Raw genomic sequence first — 21,297 nt, forward strand, 5'->3', positions numbered from 1 at the left:
TCTACAGTTAATCACGGATTACAAAAAGAAAACCAGCCCTGTCGCGGACCAGGATGTCTTGCTCCCAGACAGACTAAATAACTGTTTTGCCTGCTTTGAGGACAATACAGTGCCACTGTGACGGCCCGCAACCAAAACCTGCGGACTCTCCTTCACTGCAGCCGACGTGAGTAAAACATTTAAACGTGTTAACCCTCGCAAGGCTGCTGGCCCAGACGGCATCCCCAGCCGCGCCCTCAGAGCATGCATAGACCAGCTGGCTGGTGTGTTTACGGACATATTCAATCAATCCTTATCCCAGTCTGCTGTTCCCACATGCTTCAAGAGGGCCACCATTGTCCCTGTTCCCAAGAAAGCTAAGGTAACTGGGCTAAACGACTACCGCCCCGTAGCACTCACTTCCGTCAACATGAAGTGCTTTGTGAGACTAGTCAAGGACCATCACCTCCACCCTACCTAACATCCTAGACCCACTCCAATTTGCTTACCACCCAAATAGGTCCACAGACGACGCAATCGCAACCACACTGCACACTGCCCTAACCCATCTGGACAAGAGGAATACCTATGTGAGACTGCTGTTCATTGACTACAGCTCAGCATTTAACACCATAGTACCCTCCAAACTCGTCATCAAGCTTGAGATCCTGGGTCTCGACCCCGCCCTGTGCAACTAGGTACTGGACTTCCTGACGGGCCGCCCCCAGGTGGTGAGGGTAGGTAACAACATCTCCACCCCACTGATCCTCAACACTGGTGCCCCACAAGGGTGCGTTCTAAGCCCTCTCCTGTACTCCCTGTTCACCCACGACTGCGTGGCCATGCACGCCTCCAACTCAATCCTCAAGTTTGCGGACGACACTACAGTGGTAGGCTTGATTACCAACAACGACGAGACGGCCTACGGGGAGGAGGTGAGGGCCCTCAGAGTGTGGTGTCAGGAAATTAACCTCACACTCAACGTCAACAAAACAAAGGATATGATTGTGGACTTCAGGAAACAGCAGAGGGAGCACCCCCCTATCCACATCGATGGGACAGTAGTGGAGAGGGTAGCAAGTTTTAAGTTCCTCGGCGTACACATCACGGACAAACTGAATTGGTCCACCCACACAGACAGCGTCGTGAAGAAGGCGCAGCAGCGCCTCTTCAACCTCAGGAGGCTGAAGAAATTTGGCTTGTCACCAAAAGCACTCACAAACTTCTACAGATGCACTATCGAGAGCATCCTGTTGGGCTGTATCACCGCCTGGTACGGCCACTGCTCCGCCCACAACCGTAAGGCTCTCCAGAGGGTAGTGAGGTCTGCACAACGCATCACCGGTGGCAAACTACTTGCTCTCCAGGACACCTACACCACCCGATGTCACAGGAAGGCCATAAAGATCATCAAGGACAACAACCACCCGAGCCACTGCCTGTTCACCCCGCTATCATCCAGAAGGCGAGGTCAGTACAGGTGCATCAAAGCAGGGACCGAGAGACTGAAAAACAGCTTCTATCTCAAGGCCATCAGACTGTTTACAGTATCTCTTGACCTCTCCTGTCTCAGCCTCCAGTATTTAAGCTCCAGTAGTTTATGTGTCGGGGGGCTAGGGTCAGTTTGTTATATCTGGAGTACTTCTCCTGTCCTATCCGGTGTCCTGTGTGAATTTAAGCATGCTCTCTCTAATTCTCTCTTTCTCTCTTTCTTTCTCTCTCTCGGAGGACCTGAGCCCTAGGACCATGCCTCAGGACTACCTGGCATGAGGACTCCTTGCTGTCCCCAGTCCACCTGGCTGTGCTGCTGCTCCAGTTTCAACGGTTCTGCCTGTGATTATTATTTGACCATGCTGGTCATTTATGAACATTTGAACATCTTGGCCATGTTCTGTTATAATCTCCACCCAGCACAGCCAGAAGAGGACTGGCCACCCCACATAGCCTGGTTCCTCTCTAGGTTTCTTCCTAGGTTTTGGCCTTTCTAGGGAGTTTCCTAGCCACCGTGCTTCTACACTTGCATTGCTTGCTGTTTGGGGTTTTAGGCTGGGTTTCTGTACAGCACTTTGAGATATCAGCTGATGTACGAAGGGCTATATAAATAAATTTGATTTGATTTGATTTGTTAAACAGCCACCACTAACATTGAGTGGCTGCTGCCAACCCACTGACTCAACTCCAGCCACTTTAATAATGGGAATTGATGGGAATTGATGTAAAATATATCACTAGCCACTTTAAACTATGCTACTTAATATAATGTTTACATACCCTACATAACTCATCTCATATGTATATACTGTACTCTATATCATCTACTGCATCTTTATGTAATACATGTATCACTAGCCACTTTAAGCTATGCCACTTTGTTTTACATACCTTACATTACTCATCTCATATGTACAGTGGGGCAAAAAAGTATTTAGTCAGCCACCAATTGTGCAAGTTCTCCCACTTAAAAAGATGAGAGAGGCCTGTAATTTTCATCACAGGTACACTTCAACTATGACAGACAATATGAGAAAAAAAAATCACATTGTAGGATTTTTTATGAATTTATTTGCAAATTATTGTGGAAAATAAGTATTTGGTCACCTACAAACAAGCAAGATTTCTGGCTCTCACAGACCTGTAACTTCTTCTTTAAGAGGCTCCTCTGTCCTCCACTCGTTACCTGTATTAATGGCACCTGTTTGAACTTGTTATCAGTATAAAGGACACCTGTCCACAACCTCAAACAGTCACACTCCAAACTCCACTATGGCCAAGACCAAAGATCTGTCAAAGAACATCAGAAACAAAATTGTAGACCTGCACCAGGCTGGGAAGACTGAATCTGCAATAGGTAAGCAGCTTGGTTTGAAGAAATCAACTGTGGGAGCAATTATTAGGAAATGGAAGACATACAAGACCACTGATAATCTCCCTCGATCTGGGACTCCACGCAAGATCTCACCCCATGGGGTCAAAATGATCACAAGAACGGTGAGCAAAAATCCCAGAACCACACGGGGGGACCTAGTGAATGACCTGCAGAGAGCTGGGACCAAAGTAACAAAGCCTACCATCAGTAACACACTACGTCTCCAGGTACTCAAATCCTGCAGTGCCAGACGTGTCCCCCTGCTTAAGCCAGTACATGTCCAGGCCCGTCTGAAGTTTGCTAGAGAGCATTTGGATGATCCAGAAGAAGATTGGGAGAATGTCATATGGTCAGATGAAACCAAAATATAACTTTTTGGTAAAAACTCATCTCGTCGTGTTTGGAGGACAAAGAATGCTGAGTTGCATCCAAAGAACACCATACCTACTGTGAAGCATGGGGTTGGAAACATCATGCTTTGGGGCTGTTTTTCTGCAAAGGGACCAGGACGACTGATCCGTGTAAAGGAAAGAATGAATGGGGCCATGTATCGTGAGATTTTGAGTGAAAACCTCCTTCCATCAGCAAGGGCATTGAAGATGAAACGTGGCTGGGTCTTTCAGCATGACAATGATCCCAAACACACCGCCCGGGCAACGGAGTGGCTTCTTAAGAAGCATTTCAAGGTCCTGGAGTGGCCTAGCCAGTCTCCAGATCTCAACCCCATATAAAATCTATGGAGGGAGTTGAAAGTCTGTGTTGCCCAGCAACAGCCCCAAAACATCACTGCTCTAGAGGAGATCTGCATGGAGGAATGGGCCAAAATACCAGCAACAGTGTGTGAAAACCTTGTAAAGACTTACAGAAAACGTTTGACCTCTGTCATTGCCAACAAAGGGTATATAACAAAGTATTGAGATAAACTTTTGTTATTAACCAAATACTTATTTTCCACCATAATTTGCAAATAAATTAATTAAGAATCCTACAATGTGATTTTCTGGATTTTTTTTCTTATTTTGACTGTCATAGTTGAAGTGTACCTATGATGAAAATTACAGGCCTCTCTCATCTTTTTAAGTGGGAGAACTTGCACAATTGGTGGCTGACTAAATACTTTTTTGCCCCACTGTATACTGTACTCGATACCATCTACTGCATCTTGCCTATGCCGTTCTGTACCATCACTCATTCATATATCTTTATGTACATATTCTTTATCCCTTTATACTTGTGTGTAGAAGGTAGTAGTTTTGGAATTGTTAGGTTAGATTACTCGTTGGTTACTACTGCATTGTCGGATCTAGAAGCACAAGCATTTCGCTACACTCACATTAACATCTGCTAACCATGTGTATGTGACAAATACATTTGATTTGATTTGACCTGTCATTTGCCTGCCCCTGTTTTAGAAATAAACGTTTGTTTCTTCGACACTGTCTTCATTTGGTTATACTTGAAACGTAATACATTTGTCTATGTTTACATACATTTGGCTGGTACATCCTGTATGTTGTAGTACATTTGGATAATCAGGAATGGAGAATGTATATATTTTCTGATTATCCACGCTTACCATAACATATGCTACACAGGACCTTAGGGGTGGGAATCATGGAACAATCAAACACTGTAATCGATCTACTCAACCCAAGAGGGAAGGCTTACACATAATCAAAATAATAATCAAATTATGATAATTTAGTACAGCAAACACCACAGACATATACAAAATAAGGACCTAAACAAGTATGGTCCCATTTATATTAAAAAGCCCAAACCTGATTCTCTTTGACAGTGACCTCCTCTAGTTCAGAGTCCTTATGCAGCCCCCCTCTCTAACTAAGGGGCCAGGAGGTAGCAGGTTATCTCTCTGAAATAACATTTCATGGGTGTTGGGCATGTGTTGAAATGCGGGATATGAGCATCGGAGTATAGCCTGCTGGATTTTGTTGGCTATTGATTGCCATCCCTGGCGGGGCCGAGGGATCGATAGACTGGGTTTAGACACAGTACGGGGACCACTCTCTCTTTTTCTCTCAGCTCCCGGCTAACGCAGTGCTCCATGGCGCTGAGGCTCGCCAAACAGCCCCTCAGCCTGCAGGTGCACTGGCAGACAGACCCTGACTTCTCAACCACCAGCAAACTCTCAGCTCTCTATCTCTTTGTCTCTATCTCTTTGTCTCTATCTCTCACCATCTTTCTCTCAGTCTTTCACTTTCTTTAGTTCTGTTGCAGTTTCCTACTCTCTGTTTCTCTCCATGCCATATTAGTTGAGTGTGAAACAGCATGTCTGAGACCACTTGTGCGCTCTCTCTCTCTCTCTCTCTCTCTCTCAGAGCAGCAGAGCAACGTTAGAGGAGAGTACTGAAGGAGTCGGAGCGAAAGAGAGGGAGATTGAGAGGGAGAGAGATTAATAAAGAAAGAGAAAAGAAAAAATAGCATTTCTACCTTGAAGAGTGATAAATACCCAAATTACAGCCGGGCCTGCAATCAAGAAGCTGAAATTACCGAATTGTGGGGTCACCCTGGCAACCAGTGAGCGAACAAAGCAGGCAACAGCAGAGAGAGCAGCTGCAGAGAGTGAGCCAGGGAGGGAAGGGGAGTGGAGGGGAGGAGAGAGGGGGTGGGATGAGGTGATCAGGACAAGGGGAAGACGTGGGGGGAGGAGAGAGGGGTTGGTTGGGTGTTCAGGAGGAGGAGAAGGAGGAGTGGATAAGAGGAAAGAGTGGTGGTGGAGAAGAGAGAGGGGTGGGCTGGTGTGGTCAGGAGAGGTGGAGAGGTGGTGGGGTGAAGGGAAGGAGAAAGGGGTGAACTTAGTGAGGAGGAGGAGGGGGAGGAGGAGGAAGATGATAGAGGGGTGGTGGAGAAGAGAGAGGGGTGGGCTGGCGTGGTCAGGAAAGGTGGAGAGGTTGAAGACTGACGGTCAAGACTGATGTATGAGGTGGGTTATGGAGTGCCATTTCTAAATGACAAATGCTCAAATTCTTCCAAGTGCTTGACAAATTGCTACATATTATCCATGAGTTTCACATGAGTGCAAAGTACAAACTTGTAGTCAAGGTTACAGTATTCTCACATGTGCATGTGCACGCACGCATGCACGCACTCACTCATGCACACACACACAGAATGATAGTCAGCGGGTGTGATAGCTGCATGAAGACTTGCCTCAGCATTGTGTATAGTATAGTATAGTATAGTATAGTATAGTATAGTGCGCAATGGAATTCATAAACAGCGTTATCGCTGAATCCCGCGCCATGGAACGGACTTCCATCTGTTCACCACTGGAGTGAAAGGAATGGAAGGGGGTAGGAGGGCGGGAGAAAATCCAACACAGTATACAATTTAGCGAGGACAACATACCTATCAAGCATATCTGATGGTCTGGATTACTCAGCAGAGAGACAGAGACTGGACCCAGTCTGGCTACTATACTATACTATACTATACTATACTGTACTATACTATACTATAGTAGCCAGACTGGGTCCAGTCTCTGTCTCTCTGCTGAGTAATCCAGACCATCAGATATGCTTGATAGGTATGTTGTCCTCGCTAAATTGTATACTGTGTTGGATTTTCTCCCGCCCTCCTACCCCCTTCCATTCCTTTCCCTCCAGTGGTGAACAGATGGAAGTCCGTTCCATGGCGCGGGATTCAGCGATAACGCTGTTTATGAGTTCCATTGCGCACTCGGCAGGCTGCTAGCACTCTGCCTTTCTCTCAGCACAGCCACAGGAAAGAGAAAAGTTCACATAGAAAAATAGAAGCAGTTCATTTATGATTACACAATGTGTTCATGCTTATCAGTGTTTGAAATACGTTCGTATATTTAAAAAGTGCTCCGAAAGCCACATCCCCCTCCCTCCCTCCTTCCCTCTCCCCCTCCTCTCTCTCCCGCCCTCTCTCTTTAGCTCCTACTAAGAGTTGAGTTCTGGCTCACATAAATGTGCTGAAACAGGAAAAACTGTCCCAACTCAGAGAGAGCCTCTTCAGTCACTGGGAATGGCTGAACGTGGATTATTTGATATACAAAAGGAGGAAGTGATACAGGATGCTAGAATAACTAGGGAGAAAAACATCCCCATCCCCCCATACAAAAGAGACATTCAAATAAAGAATATATATATCTCGTAGCAGGTTTAGTGCAGTTCTATTAAACTTAACGATCAGTCTGTTCACCGTCTCGTCCTCATGCCCAAAAGGCGCTGTGACTGGGTTCCACTCATCATAAGGAAAACGGTCTTATTACCGAAATAAGAAAATATTTAATCTAAAACATGAAACAGAAAAATGATTGCACAGACAATTCCTGTCTCTCCCAGTCTGTCCAGAGATGAACATAGGACTTCGAAATACACCCCCCCCCCAAAGAAGACAAAAAAATAAGAAAGTTGAGTGGGGGAAAGAGATGAAACAGAAGCCCATTGAGGTGTCCTTTGGTGTCTGTCTATTTCACCTGATTGTGGTCCCTTGAAGACGGCCCTTATAAGACTAATGTATTCTGTCATTAATGGAGCCGCTCGCGTCGCTCTGCTCTGAGGGCCTGGCTGAGAGAGCCATCCTCCCGCCACAATGAAGGGCCAATTGTCTCAAATAAATGCATTATAAGCAGGAATGACAAGGTCAGGGGAACAAACAGGAGTGTCAACTCTTACCCCTGCCACTAGGGGTGCGGCTCACTAAGGGGACATACAGCGCATTCTGAAAGTATTCAGACCCCCTTGACTTTTCAACATTTTACTACGTTACAGCCTTATTCTGAAATGTATTAAATTGATTGTTTTTCTCATCAATCTACACACAATACCCCCTAATGACAAAAGCAAAAATCGTTTTTTTTGCAAATGGATTATTCTTTTTTTTAAAAACTTAAATATGACATTTACAAAACTATTCAGACCCTTTACTCAGTACTTTGTTGAAGCACATTTGGCAGCAATTACATCCACGAGTCTTCTTGGGTACGACGCTGCAAGATTGGCACACCTGTATTTGGGGAGTTTCTCCAATTCTTCGCTGCAGATCTTCTCAAGCTCTGTCAGGTTGAATGGGGAGCGTCGCTGCACAGCTATTTTCAGGTCTCTTCAGAGATGCTTGATCAGGTTCAAGACCGGGCTCTGGCTGGGCCACTCCAAGACATTGAGAGACTTGTCCTGAAGCCACTCATGGGTTGTCTTGGCTGTGGGCTTACAGTCGTTGTCCTGTTGGAAGGAGAAGCTTCTCCCCAGTCTGAGATCCTCAGCGCTCTGGAGCAGGTGTTCATCAAGGATCTCTGTACTTTGCTCCGTTCATCTTTCCCTCCATCCTGACTAGTCTTCCAGTCCTGCCGGTGAAAAACATCCCCAAAGCATGATGCTGCCACCACCATGCTTCACCGTAGGGATGGTGCCAGGTTTCCACTAGACGTGACGCTTGTCATTCAGGCCAAAAAGTTAAATCTTGGTTTCATCAGACCAGATAATCTTGTTTCTCATGGGTTGAGAGATCTTTAGGTGTTTTTTGGCAAACTTCAAGCGGGCTGTCATGGGTCTTTTACTGAGGAGTGGCTTCAGTCGCAGTTAATGTACAGCTACAAACTAATTATAAAGGCAGACTAACTAAACGGAGCACAGAGATATATACACACACAAAATCTTTCTACCTTAAAGGCCTGAATAAAGGCCTGATTAGTGGAGCGCTGCCGAGATGGTTGTCCATCTGGAAGGTTCTCCCATCTCCACAGAGGAACTCTGGAGCTCTGTCAGAGTGACCATCAGGTTCTTTGTCACCTCCCTGACCAAGGCCCTTCTCCCCCAATTGCTCAGTTTGGCCAGGCGGCCAGCTCTAGGAAAAGTCTTGGTGGTTCCAAACTTCTTCCATCTAAGAAAGATGGAGGCCACTGTGTTCTTGGGGATCTTTAATGCTGCAGAAATGTTTGGTACCCTTCCCCAGATCTGTGCCTCGACACAATCCTGTCTCGGAGCTCTAGGGACAATTCCTTCGACCTCGTGGCTTGGTTTTTGCTCTGACTTGCACTGTCAACTGTGGGATCTTATATAGGTGTGTGCCTTTCCAAATCATGCCCAATCAATTTAATTTGCAAAAGGTGGACTCCACTCAAGTTGTAGAAACTTCTCAAGGATGATCAATGGAAACAGAATGCACCTGAGCTCAATTTTGAATCTCACAGCAATGGGTCTGAATACTTATGTAAATAAGGTATTTCTGTTTTTATATTTAATAGGTTTGCTAAAATTTCTACAAACCTGTTTTCGCTTTGTCATTATGGGGTAATGTAATGTAACCAAATGTGGAAAAAGTCAAGGGATCTGAATGCACTGTATGTGACTATAATTATGTCACTGTCACAAGTGCACCTAATCAGGGAAAGAACACTTTTTTAAATCCTGTTTATCTAAAATGTTGGAGCTTAGAGATAACAAAACAATTTCATACAATCAGAAAAACATGCGCGGCGAATAATGAGAACCAGGTTTGCTAGAATAACCCTGCGAGATGCAGAAAATCACGCACGCAGTAGTTCAAGTTGACGTTATCGTGCCGTGCAGTCAGAGTTCAACAGTAAAAAACAACAACATCAAAAACAGGGACAACCATACAACCGATATACACATAACATGTATCAATGAGATGGATAAAAAGGAACAGTCATTGTTCAAAAGTGCAGCGATTATTTCATTTCACGTGCAGATTGAGAAAGTGAATGGCCTATGGGTAAAAAAAAAGTTGCTATTGAGTTTGGGAAGTCTAAACATCGACCTAAGGGGAGAAGTGCAAAATGGTAATGGGGGGGTGTGACCAGGACAGTCTAGGAAACTGTTAGCACTCCTCACCACATGCTTTCTGAATGTCACAGAGAGCTGTGCCTGTTGTACCCCGATGACCTTGCTGGCCACCTTAACCACCCTGTTCAACCTATATTTGTTACAGTACACACGCAGTACACACACGCAGTACACATACACACACACACACACACACACACACACACAGCACACTTTCTTGTCCCATGATGAAAGGCTTGATTGATTAGAGGGTGATGATTATAGCAAATGGGAGATCTTCTCTTTGAGTCTTTCTCCTTTTCTCTCTCTCTCTTCTCTCCCTCTCAAACCTGCTCCCTCACTCACGATGACCTCACCTTCTCTCTCCCTCTCTCTCATAGTCCACCCCCCCCCCCCTCGCCCCCTCGCCCCGTTTCTCCATAGTAACCCATCAGTAGAGTGCCTCTCTCTCTCCCCTAATGGCACAGCTATTAGCGCTAATGCATTTCAAACGTACAGCAGCTGCCACATCACATTCTCACACTCTCTTCTCTCCCTCCTTCTTTAACCAAGTTTTTTCCCACCATGTCCCTATCTCCTACCCATCATACCGACAACCCACTCATTAACTGTACGCTCGAACGCTCCCCATTTTCCCATCATTCTCAGACCAGGAAATGAACAGAACCCTTTTTTTTCAATAAACAAGGATAACAAGGTAAGCATTTACATTTAAGCTCAACAGTCACGATTTAATCGTCAGACATGATTACATCACAGTTGTACTTCCTGATTATAAATACATGAACATAAAGTTATATACTGGGCGAGACACAAACCCCTTGACGGCGTGCAACCATAAACTACCATTAGTGATTGGAAGTTCGGCTCTTTTTACTGACTTTTTGACTCGTTCTGTCAAAAGAACAACTCTTTCGACTCATTCGGCGAACGATGAACTGAAAACCTCGAAAGAGTCATGATTCTACAAGCCTCTCGAAACAAAAGTATACACCTCACACACATGGTCATGGGCATACAAAGAAGAAGACACCTGTACCATGTCAGATATAGAGTTGAAATGTATTCAACTTTGAGTTTGAATCCCAATATTACACTTTATAATCATTGCAGAAGATTGAAATATAACAAAACCGTTGACGTAGAAACATTGGATTTTCTGAGTATTTTAAAGAAGAATGTTTATTCATTATTCATTTGAAAAATATGAAAAACATTCTACCCATGAGGCCACTAGAGGAAGATGTTGGTCATTTGACTGCAGGAAAGCCCTACACAATGTACATTTGTTGATTGCTAGCAGGGGCACAACTTTCACTGGGGACGGGAGGGGGGGGGGGACATGACCCCACACCCCTCCATTATGTAATTGCTTTCCTCCCCCTCAGGTTTATCAATGCACTGTGATATACAAAAAGAGGAATCGGTGTGCTTTAGGACCATACGGACACCTCAGAGCGGTCAGGTAGGCTTTTCGGCAGTTTCAGACAGCTGGATTTAGGACCACACGGACACCACAGAGCAAACAGGGGCAGCTGTCTGTGTGTGTTGTGCTTTTTCTCAGAGTTGTAAAAGCAAGCAGAGCAGAAACGGGCTCCTCTTTCTTTGACTGATGTAGCTGGCAAGGTAACTGCTGTTTGACTTAACATAAAAAAGTATTTATTCCGTGCTGAGCTAATAGTTTAATTGACATGTAACGTGAGCTAATGTTTCATCCCCTCTCAACTGATGTTTTGTCTGAAGTGAATGAACTAGCTAGCAAGTAGCTACCACAGCCAGTTCAGCTCTAGCCTATAACTATCTGCCAATTAGCAGTATCTAACAGCTGTTTTGTGTATGGAAATGTTTTGTAGCCTTTGTTTTCAACAGAAGTAAATTAACATTGGAGCTAGCCAAAAGTTGGGTTAACATTAGCTATTATTTTTATCGCAATTATTTTTTTACCTGAATCAAACAATTCAAACGAGGCCAAACAATTGAAGACAATTTTTTGACAGCGCAATGTGAGTTTTTATTAGAGCCAGTGTAGCAATGTAACGTTATTGATCTGTCAGTTTCCCTAGCTAATTCCATACTTTTCACACTGACACGGTGTAAACAGCTCTACAGGCTTCACTATCATGGTGCACAGTCAGTACACAACACTATGCTCATCATGTCTTAGCAGGATCAGATGGTGACAGGTGTCCCTTCAGGGTCAGACAGCCAGGGAAGACCAGTCTACGGAGCTCAGGTGAATTTTGCAGTATATTATAACAATCAGTGAATGGACACAAAGTTCCATCTTGAGTTGATGGGCAGGCTACAGTCTGGGATCTGTGAATAGTGGTAATTTCAATTATTAAAACATTGATTCTATTCTTGAATAATATAATGTATCAGTGGAGGCTGGAATGGAGTTAAGTTTTCATGTGGTTGATGCCATTCCATTGACTCCATTCCAGCCTTTATTATGAGCTGTCCTCCCCTCAGCATCCTCCACTGTAATGTATAAATGTACACCAAGGGAATTATTTCCATGCCTCATCTGAGCAGGATCAGACGGTGACAGAGGTCTCAGCAGGGTCAGGCAACCAGGGAAGACTAGTCTGCAATGGCGCTGAGGTGAACCTTTGCAGATGCAACACTTTATTCTCTGTGCAGCAAACACTGGACAAGCCAGAAGATTCAAAGATTGAAACGATTTTAAGACAGTCTGAAAAACCTCTAAAGTTGATTTCCAAACTGTGTCAAGGCTTCATCGAGGCTTTTCCCGATGACACAAAACATGTCAAACTAAAAATGCGAGGAAGACCTGGGAGACACTAGTGAATATGATGAATGGATACAGATGTGTTTGAATGCCCAGTCATGTTCATATCATCAGACATAAATTACTGCAGTTTAAGACCATCCATAGAACGTACTATATTGCCAGTGAAACTGAATATCACGCACTCAGAGATGTAATTCCTCTGCTGGAGGTGTAAAACACAAAAGGGGACATATTTGCATATGTTATGCTCTTGTGAAGGCTGGCTGAATTCCAGGCAAAGAGTATGTTCTTTTATCTCAGCATGTCTACAGATTCTCCCTTCTCCCTGTTTGTCTTTGCTTGGAAATGTTGATACTGGAAACCGTGTAACCTAGCATTTATAGCGGCTAAGATATGCATTGCCATTAATTGTAAGGTTGGTTATCCTCCCACAATGTCACAATGGATGCCAGAAATGACAAGTTATGTATCGCGAGATTGGATTTATTACAAGATTATAGGGGTATATACTGTGCAACGTTCATAAGTTCTGGATGCCTTGGAATTCCGTATGACAAAAATAGTATTTTGAAAACGTGTCCACGTCAGGGGAATGACCTATTTAGGCAATCTCTAGCTGCTGGGCTGATCATTCCTGGCGCATTCCTGCCGTACTGTTGGTTGTCACTCTGACCTTGGCCTAACACACCTCGAAACCAATAATAAATGTTTCACTAAGATCCTAAAGCTGAGTGGGGTGTGTTGAGTTGGGGAGATGCAGGGCTGTGGACCCCTATGGGTAGGATGGGGCGGTACAGCAATATCGTGTGCAAGTAAAAAGAGCTCTACACTGTCATGGTCCAAATAGTTACACCTGTTGTGACATATATTGGGTTATTTTATGGCTGGTTATGACGCCTACGTAAGAGTGTCAAAACCCACATTTTTCAAATTGTTTTTTTCCCTGCAGAGAATTTTCTTAAATTCTTTATTGTTGTTGTAATGAACACTTTACAGTCATGTTTTATTTCATCATATTTTAAATATGACACTTTATGGCACTCTATTATGAAGCATGACGACCATCCTGTGTCACTTTCCTTGGACTAAGAAAATACACTTTATGACACTGAAGAAGAAGCATTATGACCATCATAAGGGTGTGTTAGTAAATTAAATCTGGACTGCCAGAGTGCGTTCATAAATTCAGATTGTCCTTTCATAAATTCAGAACGTTTCGCTCTCGGAGCGCTCATAGAGCTACCACACTGGATGCTCTGGCCGAGGAGTAATTATTTTTTATTTATTTATCTTGGCAAGTCAGTTAAGAACAAATTCTTATTTACAATGACGGCCTAGGAACATTGGGTTAACAGCCTTGTTCAGGGGCAGAACGCCAGATTTTTACCTTGTCAGCTCGGGGATTTGATCTAGCAACCTTTTAGTTACTGGCCCAACGCTCTAACCACGAGGCTACCTGCCGCCCGAGCGCTCTGGCCTCACAACGGCAGTCAAGCAGCCAAGCTAACTGGCTAACGTTGGCTAGCTTGCTAGCTACTTCCAGACACAAATGAGAAAACACTCTGACCATTTTACTCGCAATAGCAGAGCTGGTTAGGCTGTTTTCACGTTATCCAGAGCCATAAAATCATGCAACATATGTCACTTCAAGTCTAAATATATGTGTTGTGACAGTGTTATGACTACATCACATCATGTTATGACAAGTTATGTCAACTGTTATGACATATTATGATATGGTTATATTGTATAACCTCCTTAATTTTGCCTTGGCAGCAGGTAATGGGGATCCATAATAAATACAAATAGAATATTATTACTCTCGGTGCTGAGTAAAGTGTTACCCAATAGGGTATCTTTCAGTTAGAAAAATGCTATAAAATACCGAATATGCTATTCAATGGCACGAATCGTCCACAAGATTGCTTTGTACAAGTCATTGCAAATCTACTCCCCCATGTAGTGGATTGCCTGAAATGACATTTATGACCAGATAATGCTTTTATGAGGTGCACTAAAGGCCATACCTTCTAGCTTCCCATCCCATTCATCTCACTGGCCTCCAGATGTGCAATTCTATCATTGTGTATAATTTCAACTATTATATTGAATATGACTGTCTTGTGAAATGCCTTAGGGGATGGTTCTTGTAGTCATTGGCTCCAATAGTCGTGGAGCTGTAGAACTACTCTACTATTAAAAATATATAAAATATATTAAAAAATATATAATATTTCAAATAATAATATCATAGAAATAATAGCATCTTTACAAAAAAAAGCCACAATCTATCTGCAATATTAAAGCTGATCTACCTCCTAAATGTTTTTACATATACATATACACATATATATATACAAGTAAAATAAACAAATACCCAGGAGAATGCTTCCAGAGCCAATACAATAGAATGAATGGCCTGGGAAGAGTCCGGTGATGGAGCTGGGATAGGAAGACCCATGACCTTGAGAAATCAGGAGAGATCAACCACTCGAATGTCTATTTTCACACACCATTTCATTTGCGGTGGAATTAAAACCCTGAACGACCATCACAACAGTTGTTACGACGGTGAGCAGCCCGATGTTCATAACGCCGGACCGTCGCATCCTATTCTAAAACCCAGGCACCATCGCTAGAGTTGCAACGGGAAGAGGAGAGGAGTGTGATCCGTCATTACGGTAACAGATGTGACAGCAGCAGTCCAGAGGCAGAGGGAACAGCCGTGTCATTGAGTCGTATGATGTCACCGGTGTTATTGAACAGAGCAGATGGGCCGGGCCAGGTTGGGAGAAGAACGTTAAACACACACAGAGACACATGCACACACACAATCACACAACCCCCCCCCCCCCCCCCCCCCCCCTGCAAACAAGCACACTTCATTCCAACCCCCCCCCCCCCCCCCCCCCGTCTCTCTTACATAAACACCTTTCTCTGGGCCTCTGACAGCTTGCTCCTCCCGTTCGTTTAAGATGCTCTGCGCTGCTCCTAATATGCCCAAAGAGCATGCCGCCCTAATCTAATTACAATGTCACTCAGCCGAGTGTTCACCCAAACGGAAATTAGAAAAGCACAAAATCTACAAACAGGAGAAATCTTCTCACAGGGAACGTGGCATATCTTCCTCTCGCCTCCCTCCCTCCTCCTCCTCGCCAAGGTTTTTTTAATGGCTTCACAGTCGCCCCTGCCGAGATTCATTACCTGCTCTAATTATAAAGGCAAATGAAATCAGCTCCAATACATTATTAATGGAGTAGCGCCATTAGGATTCATTTGCAGTATTTGCAACAATATTCTATTTTCTAACTGTTTTCATGGCTGATTAAAGACTGTGACAGATAAGAAAAAAAGGTGGAGGGAGGGAAAGGGGTGAGGATCAGACAGAAGGAGCGAGGGGGAGGAGAGAGGAAGGAGAGAGAGAGAGAAAGAGAGAGAGAGAGAGAGGAAGATAGCGGGAGAGGGGAAGTGAGGGGGGGAGGGAGAGAGTTGGCTTTTCCACTTGAAGAGACAGTGAAGCCATATTGGATGCAGTTACCTATGAACAGGTGTGCTGTGTGAGGGCACTGTGACCCAAACCCAACTACCTGCATGGGTACACATCCGATCGAGACGCATTAAAGCTGACCAGCTGACCACTGGCAGACAGAGAGGAAGGCACTGACAGACAGAACCACCCTGGTTCGGTCGGAACAGTGAGCAGAGACAGGTCCAGAAACAGCCACCCTGTTACTCTGGCTTCAGAGTGTAAGCGACCATGGATAAAAATGGACTTTTCTGGGATGTAGGGCTCATAATTATGAGTTTTAAATCAGTTAAAGCCTTTTCTCAAATATCCCCCGGGAAGCACGGGGTTAAAAATCCATTTGTGGGAGGTGTACCATGACAGTGAGCTCGTCTCCCTGGAGACAGAGGATACGACATTGGGGAATGAGTGTGTGTGTGTGTGTGCGTGTGTGTCTGCTGCTGGGTGTGAGATTGAGTGTGTGTGTCAGTACGTGTGTGTATTTGCAGGGCATCTGTTTGTTTGTTAATCTGAGAGTCAGTGGACCATGTGCGTACACACACATACTGCACACGCGCAAACACACACACGCAAACACACACATAATGCACACATGCAAACACACACATACTGCACACACGCAAACACACACACACACACACACACACACACACACACACACACACACACACACACACACACACACACACAAGCACACACACAAGCCAAGTAATACCCAAGCTTCTGAATTGTAGACATTAGCAGTTAGTGGTGTTCCACTGTTTTAAATGTCAGGTGCTGGGAAATGCAAAGTTCAACCTGCTTTTCCCTTTCAGGCAAAACACAGATTGACCATATGTAGAATCAGGCTGTTGTATATTATTACATGCTCAAACACGTACACACACATCTTTATCTGGGGTGGTGTATGTGAGTGTGTACATGTGTCTGTAACATTGATAGCATTGGCATTTAAAAGAAAAACAAAACTTTGGTGGATAAATGTAAACATGAAGAAGAGATTAATAGATAGAGAAAGAGGAAAAGAGAGTGAGTAGAGAGAGAGAGAGGTAGAGAGAGGTAGAGAGAGGTAGAGAGACAGAGAGAGAGAGAGGGGTAGAGAGAGGTAGAGAGAGAGAGGTAGAGAGAGGTAGATAGAGGTAGAGAGAGGTAGAGAGAGAGAGACAGAGAGAGAGAGAGGGGTAGAGAGAGGTAGAGAGAGAGAGGTAGAGAGAAGTAGAGAGAGAGGTATAGAGAGGTAGAGAGAGAGAGACAGAGAGAGAGAGAGGTAGAGAGAGAGGTAGAGAGAGGTAGAGAGAGCAGTAGAGAGAGTAGAGAGAGAGAGGTAGTGAGAAGTAGCGAGAGATAGAGAGAGAGATACAGAGAGAGAGATATATACAGATATATATAATATATACAGTGGGGCAAAAAAGTATTTAGTCAGCCACCAATTGTGCAAGTTCTCCCACTTAAAAAGATGAGAGAGGCCTGTAATTTTCAACATAGGTACACTTCAACTATGACAGACAAAATGAGAAACAAAATCCAGAAAATCTAATTTTTTATGAATTTATTTGCAAATTATAGTGGGGTTTATCTCAATACTTTGTTATATACCCTTTGTTGGCAATGACAGAGGTCAAACGTTTTCTGTAAGTCTTCACAAGGTTTTCACACACTGTTGCTGGTATTTTGTCCCATTCCTCCATGCAGATCTCCTCTAGAGCAGTGATGTTTTGGGGCTGTTGCTGGGCAACACGGACTTTCAACTCCCTCCAAAGATTTTCTATGGGGTTGAGATCTGGAGACTGGCTAGGCCACTCCAGGACCTTGAAATGCTTCTTACGAAGCCACTCCTTTGTTGCCCGGGCGGTGTATTTGGGATCATTGTCATGCTGAAAGACCCAGCCACATTTCATCTTCAATGCCCTTGCTGATGGAAGGAGGTTTTCACTCAAAATCTCACGATACATGGCCCCATTCATTCTTTCCTTTACACGGATCAGTCGTCCTGGTCCCTTTGCAGAAAAACAGCCCCAAAGCATGATGTTTCCACCCCCATGCTTTACAGTAGGTATGGTGTTCTTTGGATGCAACTCAGCATTCTTTGTCCTCCAAACACGACGAGTTGAGTTTTTACCAAAAAGTTATATTTTGGTTTCATCTGACCATATGACATTCTCCCAATCTTCTTCTGGATCATCCAAATGCTCTCTAGCAAACTTCAGACGGGCCTGGACATGTACTGGCTTAAGCAGGGGGACACGTCTGGCACTGCAGGATTTGAGTACCTGGAGACGTAGTGTGTTACTGATGGTAGGCTTTGTTACTTTGGTCCCAGCTCTCTGCAGGTCATTCACTAGGTCCCCCCGTGTGGTTCTGGGATTTTTGCTCACCGTTCTTGTGATCATTTTGACCCCATGGGGTGAGATCTTGCGTGGAGTCCCAGATCGAGGGAGATTATCAGTGGTCTTGTATGTCTTCCATTTCCTAATAATTGCTCCCACAGTTGATTTCTTCAAACCAAGCTGCTTACCTATTGCAGATTCAGTCTTCCACAGCCTGGTGCAGTCTACAATTTTGTTTCTGGTGTCCTTTGACAGCTCTTTCGTCTTGGCCATAGTGGAGTTTGAAGTGTACTGTTTGAGGTTGTGGACAGGTGTCTTTTATACTGATAACAAGTTCAAACAGGTGCCATTAATACAGGTAACGAGTGGAGGACAGAGGAGCCTCTTAAAGAAGAAGTTACAGGTCTGTGAGAGCCAGAAATCTTGCTTGTTTGTAGGTGACCAAATACTTATTTTACACCATAATTTGCAAATAAATTCATAAAAAATGCTACAATGTGATTTTCTGGATTTTTTTTCTCTTTTTGTCTGTCATAGTTGAAGTGTACCTATGATGAAAATTACAGGCCTCCCTCATATTTTTAAGTGGGAGAACTTGCACAATTGGTGGCTGACTAAATACTTTTTTGCCCCACTGTATATACAGAGATGTATACACAGAGATATATATATATACAGATAAATATATATATATATATATATATATATATATATATATATATATATATATATATATACAGAGAGCGATATACAGAGAGATATATATATATACAGAGATATGTTTATACACAGAGAGGTAGATACAGAGAGAGAGAGAGATATACAGAGAGAGAGAGAGATACAGAGAGAGAGAGAGATATACAGAGAGAGAAGGTTCTGATTTTACCTTGATCCCGTCCTGCCAGGGATACATTGTCTGCAGCTGCTCCGCCTCTCTGGCTAGCCTCTACACAGGAAACACACAGGAATCAGAGGTTAGGGTCAAAGGTCAATACATGTCTCTGCTGCGTCAGTGTGTAGATGTCAGAGTGTGTGTGTGTGGGAAACCGCCTTACAGAGCCAATCTGCTCTCTAGGGAAAACACTGAGTGCGCTGACTGCTGTTCATAGACTGTATAATTCAAGAGGCAGTGGCTGGTGCCAAGCTCTGCATGCTCCTCAATGGGCCTACACATTTGTCCTAACTGTCAGGGGAAATGGCATTTCTGTAAGGCGCAAGCTAAATTGGTACAATTTCAGACCATGTACTGTAGCAAATTGTGAGCTACACGTGTTGAGACTAGCTAGCGCTGTTGAAATGTGTGTTGCAAATGGAAGAAGAAACCATGGTTACAACCCTGTTATTCCAGGAGGTACGGACAGTTAGCATTTGGATTGGAGAAGGTAGGGCCATTGAATAATATGAATATGTTGAGTAATATTAAACTTTTCCAAACCCAGAGAACAAGGAATTTCTGTCAAAGGCATTTTCGTGGCTAGCTGAGTTCAGTGCAGGGTTGCTTTCTGTATTGGCATGTTTTTGGTCTTTTGGCTCCTAACTGGTTATACAACAGGTCTGACATAGTTCATTGCAAAGGGATTGTAACATGGAGTACTACTGTCTATGTGCAGAGGCTTATGGGTGACAGTATTAAGTCACCCAGTGGCAAAATAGAGTGAGGCTCTAGAGAGGTAGTCTCTTCCATGTGTTTCTGCATGGTGCCCATGCCTTAGTACTGTATTTAGGTATCCTCTCTGCTCCCACTTCAATCCCCAGCACGCCTCTAGGGGGCGATCTGGTTCCCGTCCCAGAATTATCCAACCAGCCACACAGTCCCTGGGCTCGGAAATTACAAACCCTATTTAGACTCCCACTAAGAGGACTTTCATTTCTGGTACAACATCAAAGGAGACGTATTTCCCCAAGCACATCAGGAGAGGGTTTTCGTCTCCTAAAAGACAGGAAAGTCAGAAACTCTCGTTAGAGACAGAAGTGTCCTATTTTCTGCCTGGGGGTCCACCCCCTATCACTAAGACCCTCCCACTCACAGCTAGCCAGACATAAACCCTCCTACTCTCAGCAAAGAGTATCCTCCACTACCTCGTGTAGCCTTTTAAAATATGGCGTAATGGCTACGATATCCCTATACCTCATTAGTAAAACATAATAACATGACTAATTATGTACCCATGTGCTTGTGCACTGATCATTGAACATTCAACACCTTAATCACCCAAATGACTATTCCTTTCATACAGTCATTCCTAACGAGATGGCGAACCCCTGAAACAATGACACACACAGCAGAGCTAATTAGTCTAACGAAATGATTTCCACCAAGTGAATTAAAGGAGACTCCCATCAGTTGTGTGGCCGTGTGATGTTGTGTGGTGTTGTGTGGTGTGGTGTTGTGGGTGTGGTGTTGTGCATACAAAGCAAGGGTCAACCTGGCTAAAGGACATTGTTAAGAATTTACCATCCACTACAACAGTTTTCAATTCCGAAAGCAACAATGGAGAGCTGCTGGCTAAACAATTACCTCCAGATTCTCCACTGCTTTGAATTTGCCTGCAAATATGCCTGAAGGGTTAGCCTACACGTAAAGAATAACCTTTTCTGTCACCTTTTATATGACTTTGCCTATGAATGATTTGTGAAGCGTCCATGCCGAGCTGATGAAGACATAAAACCTTCAGAAGTTGTTTCTTTGGCTCTAAAGTGGGATCTTTCATATTTGGCTGACCATCAATGCCAAACGGTTGTAGTCTATCAATGTGTTTCTCTCACTGTGACGTCCCTTCAAGGACACAGTCATTATAGCAGAGGAGGAAAGGTCATGATGAATGAGGAAGTTAAAATTTAGTGCCCATGTCCAGGGCGCTGCATGTTCTCTGCCCTTCCTTCCTGGTGATCTGTGACCTGTCCATCCCTTCATCCGTCTGACTCATTTTACTTTCAGTAGTCAATATGTCCATACACATCTCTCCCTTGTCCCTCAGAGAATTCCATTGTCTCTCCTCCTGCGTAATCCACAGCTCTGTTCGCTGAGTACTCTGTCTCTGTCCTCATCT

The 21,297-nt window shown here is 44.0% G+C and overlaps 1 protein-coding gene across 6 annotated transcripts in view; it reads right to left on the reverse strand.

The window, feature by feature from the left end:
• The window catches only part of LOC110527806 (voltage-dependent calcium channel subunit alpha-2/delta-2), a 325,465-nt gene that overhangs the window by 191,720 nt on the left and 112,448 nt on the right, over positions 1-21,297 (reverse strand). For all 6 annotated transcript variants that reach the window (XR_016497237.1, XR_016497236.1, XM_036983281.2 and 3 more), the window contains exon 4: positions 19,134-19,193. Coding sequence is in view for 4 of the 6 variants with exons in the window: in XM_036983281.2 (XP_036839176.1) it covers positions 19,134-19,193 (60 nt within the window). In the remaining 2 variants the exon portion in view is untranslated. The remainder of the gene's footprint in view (positions 1-19,133; positions 19,194-21,297) is intronic.

The sequence above is a fragment of the Oncorhynchus mykiss genome, chromosome 7, assembly GCF_057628025.1.
Source record: "Oncorhynchus mykiss isolate SJ-2025 chromosome 7, ASM5762802v1, whole genome shotgun sequence".
NCBI lineage: Eukaryota > Metazoa > Chordata > Actinopteri > Salmoniformes > Salmonidae > Oncorhynchus > Oncorhynchus mykiss.